Below are 5,366 nucleotides of genomic sequence, written 5' to 3' on the forward strand. Positions count from 1 at the left end.
TTTTATTATACTAATATATTTAGCTAGTGTTTTATTGGTAATAACGATAAAGATAATTTCAGTTTAAAATATAAAAATTATTAATTGTATTATTTCATAGTTGTAAGAGAATTAATGAACATTTTCTGAATTATATTTTATTTTATTTTAAAAAATTTATATACCTTTTTTTTCATTTGGAAAGGTTGAGATATCAAACATATATTTAATATATATTATTTTTGTTAAATATATATTTTTTATTGTTATTTCTTAATATTTTATAAATGTTTCATATTTTTTATAACTTTTTAAAATATTTAAAAATATTATAATTAATAACTAAATTATTTATTTAAATTTTAATATTAAAATAAATTAGTATCTTATATCATTAATATTTAAACATAGACATAATTAGCTATCAACATATGCTTAGTTTTTATTAACATATACCGGACGTATTTTTTTTAATATATATCTAATATATTTTTTTAAAAAATATATTCAATATATACAATTTTTTTCTTTTTGAGGATTTTTTTTAGATATGATATTAAAAATACATCTCAAATTTTTAAATTAGTAAAATAAATTCTAAATTTATATTTATTTACTACTGATATCTCAAAATTGATTATAATGCAACAATATTTTACAGAATTTATATTATTGAATTTAAAGATTTTTTTTGGGAGATTCAAAGTTTACCTATAATATTTTATATTTTTTTAGTTAATGATGATTTTAATGCTGAATTACTTTTTTAAATCAGTGTTGTTGGTTGATTTCTTGTGCTAATTGATTTTTACAATTAATTTTCGGTGTTTAGTTTTTTGAATCTTGTATTTTATACTTGATGTTTTATTATTATTTTTTCCTTCTTCATTTTTTTTAAAAAACTAAGCTTAAATATTTTTATAAATAAAATTCCATATTGATATTATTATTATTATAAAAAAAATTTTATTTTAGGATATTTTTATAATTATTTTCTGATTTTGTAGCATTTACGGAAAAAAAAAAAAAAAACACTAGAATGTACCAAAGCCTCGGAGTAATTTACACTTTCGATTTTTATTGAGAATAAAAATGGGGCCAAAGTTGGGCCCAGATCTCATTTCAGAACCACGGCTAGGCTAGCTTCTTCATTTGTTCTGTGTCTCCATTGTTAACAACAGACAGGGCTTCTCTCTCTCTCTCTCTCATGTCAAGGTTTAACTATTAACTTTTTTTTTATTTTTTACCATCGTTCTCTGCTGAATAATTTTGTGGGTATCCTCTTTTTTTTTTTTCCATTTTATTTTATTTACTTGGTTTACTAAAAGCTATTTTCTTTTCTTCACAATTTGTTGCTCGAAGTTGCATATTTTCTAGCAAATGTAGATTGACCTTAGAGAACTATTCTTTTGGTTAATATCGTATTATTTTTTTTTTCTTTTATATTTCTCCTGATAGTTTTCTGTTAGGCATTGTTTGGAATGAATCATGTGCAAGAGTTCAATTCAATTGAATTCTTGCAATATCATGTTAGTTTTGATTTAGTTTCATTACTTTGTTTATTTAAGTTGAAAGAATTGAATTCTAGTAACTATATTCCAAACATGAGAATTAACTTAGTAAGACTTCAATTCAATTAAATTCTTGCATTTTTTAGACTTTTCAAACAAGGGGTTATGGCTTCAGATTCATTAATCCAAAATTCATTCTTTTGATGTCTTATATACCATTTTCAATAACTGCAGCTTGTTGGATTCTGCTTCCCTTTTTCTCCACATCAAGAAGTGTGACTACAAGTCTAAGATTCTAACTAATTAATTTTTTAGTTAACTTATTATTGAAAAAGAGTGATCTCTTACAGCCATTCAGATGGCCTATGAACTAAATGAACAGAAGAGTAAGCCATTCTGTCATGCCTTCATAAGTTTCTCTGTGTGTTTTCATGTTCTTATGCTATTATGTTCTTTACCTCATCTCTTATTCTCTGTAATATATACTTCTTGTTGTTATTTTCGTTTTTAACTAATTGGATTAAGTTTGCTTATCTCGAGGCATATAAATTTATAAATATTGTTTAGGAGTTCTGTTTTCAAATCCTAAGTTATCAGTTCCTGTTTCCTGCTTCCGAATGTGTATATGTTATATATCGCTAAATGCTGTTACATTTCTTATTTATGTACAGATACATAAACTAGCTACTTTGAGTTGCTGACTCTCAGTCTTTCCTTTTAGATCTAGAAAGTCTTACCAAACCTTGTGATTCTGTTCTATTTTGTTGTTATTGCGGTCTACATGCTAGGCTTGTTTCTGTTGAATATGTTCCACGTACAAGTGGTTTTCCTAGGCTTGAATTGGGGAAGAGGAGGTCTGTTGAGTAATACATATAAATTTTGATATGAAGCATTTGACACTTTCCACCTTTTTCGAGTTCTTCACTTGGACGCTTCTAAACAATATAAATGGATTATGTGCTAGATATGGGAAATTGCACATTATCATTTTTAATAATTCTGAGAAGGCATAAGATAAGATAGAGCAAGCATACACTCAAAAAGTAAATGCATGGGCGATATATATGACTACCTATACTAACGCATCATAGAACAAAAAGGAAGATAATAGTCCTTCAAATTTAGAATCCTGTTTCTATCTCTCCACAGAGCAACTCATTCTGCGCTCATGTGAGCACAAACGTGATAGTAGAAGGCCAATGCAAAAAAAGAAAAGTCTCTTATATATAAAGTCCTGCTGCATTTTTCCTACCCGACCAATTCATGCTCGAGATTCCTTGCCATTGTTTCTGGCCACCCTATTTTGATGCATGTCATTGTTTAACTGGGAATCCACTTTACTTACTGGTTGTATTCCTATATGGAGGAAACCTAGTTGTATTCATCAATCTGATTTCATACCCTGTCAGACACAAGTTATCCTAATAAAAGTTTGTCTGTCTCCAAGGAATTTAATAACCGTGATACTCAATTTATTGAAGGCCCTCTTTAATTTCTTGTGAAATTTTAAGGTTTGAATTATAAATATTTGATTCTTAACCTCGAACTTTGGCTTTTATTTCCAGAGATTGGATTGGGTCTGATTGGCTTTGGCATCCTTTTCTCATTTCTTGGGGTGCTTCTGTTTTTTGATAGGGGTTTGCTTGCACTTGGGAATGTAAGTCTTTTTATACTTCAGAATTTTTATTGATATTATTTTGCAGGTGTTCTGTAAAGTCTTTAATTCTCTAACCTTCTGGGATTCCGTATGTAGATATTTTGGTTAACAGGAGTGGCCATTTTGCTTGGTTGGCATTCTACTTGGAACCTTTTTACAAACAGAGCAAACTACAAGGTAATGGGTAGGAATATCTTATGCTAAATCGTCTTTGACTATTCTGCTGCTAGTGATTTCTGTCTTTCCATACTTTTCCAAAAATAGTTCATTTTACATTACTGATAAAAAAACCTGAAGGATCCAAGCCAGCAATTGAACATTGTCACAGTATATTGTGGCGGTCAAAGATAATAAAAGATGAAAACCCCTTATAATTTTTAGATAAATTCATTTAGAGCTTAAGACATTTTGTTCTATTCTTCAATCTAGACTCTGGGTATTTGGAACTACTCTGTTATACTTGTGAAAAGCTTTCGTTCCCTCCCTTCTAGGGTCTTTGGTATCAGGCAAATGTGAAAATTTCTCGATGCTCTATAAAAATTTTAAAGCTGACTGCCATTTACCCTTAAGATAATAGCTAGAGCTTCGGCAACATAAGTATGTACGAATGAAGGGCATCAGAGATGTATTCCATAAAATTCTAAATACGACCTTTTTTATTATTGTTTCTTGTGTTTGGTTTCTTAGTTCTGTTTTATATTATGCCCTTTACTCTATTTTGGATGTGAATGGGGATGCAGGGCTCTTGAACATTTCCATTTTTTTCTTTGTTCAATATAGACGGCAAAGATCTACATGTTCAGGAGACTTTATTCTTAAGGAAAGAACTTCTTTTGTTCATTGTTCTACTGAAATTTTATGTCATTACCTCCCAATTTCATGATACTGAAAATGCATCACAGGCTTGGCTTTTCATTGAGGTATAAAAATTGTGCATGGCCTATAAAGTATGCTGCTGAGTATGAGATTTTAAATGCTTGTTTGTACGACTGCTATCATGTAATAGATGCATTTTAAAATCCAGATGTAATAAAATTTTCCCTTCTTTGTTGCAGGGAACCATCTCTTTTCTTTTGGGGCTTTTCTTCATATTTGTTCGGTGGCCAATAGTTGGTATTGTTTTGGAAATATATGGCTGTATTGCTCTCTTTGGGTTAGTTCTTTTTGTGTGTCATAATTCTCTTATGGCCTTGTATACTTTTTATGTGCCTAAGTGTTGCTATCATGTTTTACTTGTAGTGGCTTTTGGCCCACTGTTAAGGTGTTCCTCTATCAGATTCCAGTTGTTGGATGGATTATACAGTATCCTGTTCTGGTGAGTTATATTCATACTTCATTCTTCAATGTTTCTGCAGTCTTTCATGAAGAGTCTTACTTGCATGACATCCATTAATCTCTGCTAAGTACTCCTCAAAAAATTTACTTTCTATTTGAAATTGATTTCTTCTGAATGCATCTAACAGTCATCTATCAACAATTGCAGCTTCTTGGTCGCTTAAGAGGTGGTCCTGCTTAAAGACTTATTTTCATCTGATCTATATTCTCTTCCAATGTTATTTCAAGATGTGATTAGAGACTCAAAATTTTTAACTGGTCAATCGTTTAACCTTCTATGACTTGAGAGGAGAAGCTGTTAGACAGGCGGCCTAGTAATTAAGGGAAGGCTGCTCTTTTTGTGCAAGTTGATCAATGTTCAAAAGCACAGTTGCTGAAGAATGTAATATTTCTAGTCAGTTAGCTCATTGACCTTTTTCAAAAACACAGTTACTTACCAAATGTCTGTCTGATTTGTGAAATATATAATGGCTCATTAGCTGGACGGATAGAGTCCAGCGATACCTGTTGAAGACAAAGTTAAGAGAAAGAAGACATACAATGGCGGATAAAGCTCGAAATAAGTATGTCAGTGAAAAGGGTGAGGTTGACATGTTATGATGATGATGGACAAAGTAAAAGAAAAAGAAAATGGGAGATTTAAACAAACTTCAATAGATGAAGTTATGTAAGAGCTTTACCTATTATCTAAGATGTCCAAACTGTGTGAAAACGAAAAGAGAGAACTTATGTGGTCAGCTCAATTAGAGTTTGAGACATAGATTTAATTGAATTGGGTTAAAAACAATAACAGAATTGGGGGCAATCTACAAAATGGATGGATTTTATTTTATTTTTTTACCAAGGAGTTATGTTCAAATATTTCATTCTCTTCCATTAATTAA

General features: G+C 30.1%; 1 protein-coding gene across 3 annotated transcripts; it reads left to right on the forward strand.

Moving 5' to 3' along the window:
- Positions 1-1,031: 1,031 nt before the first annotated feature.
- On the forward strand, positions 1,032-4,966 carry LOC8260281 (vesicle transport protein GOT1). Of its 3 annotated transcripts, none has more exons than XM_015726498.3 (7): positions 1,032-1,194; positions 1,725-1,876; positions 3,056-3,147; positions 3,244-3,324; positions 4,203-4,300; positions 4,387-4,462; positions 4,631-4,966. In XM_015726498.3, the coding sequence occupies exons 2-7, from the start codon at positions 1,849-1,851 to the stop codon at positions 4,661-4,663; spliced, it is 408 nt and encodes a 135-aa protein (XP_015581984.1). In that variant the 5' UTR covers positions 1,032-1,194; positions 1,725-1,848; the 3' UTR covers positions 4,664-4,966. The 3 variants fall into 3 exon arrangements, with proteins under 3 accessions (XP_015581984.1, XP_015581985.1, XP_048234647.1); XM_015726499.3 differs by having other exon boundaries at positions 1,036-1,250; XM_048378690.1 differs by lacking the exon at positions 1,032-1,194 and having other exon boundaries at positions 1,441-1,876.
- Positions 4,967-5,366: the final 400 nt, after the last annotated feature.

The sequence above is a fragment of the Ricinus communis genome, chromosome 8 (assembly GCF_019578655.1).
Source record: "Ricinus communis isolate WT05 ecotype wild-type chromosome 8, ASM1957865v1, whole genome shotgun sequence".
Lineage (NCBI taxonomy): Eukaryota > Viridiplantae > Streptophyta > Magnoliopsida > Malpighiales > Euphorbiaceae > Ricinus > Ricinus communis.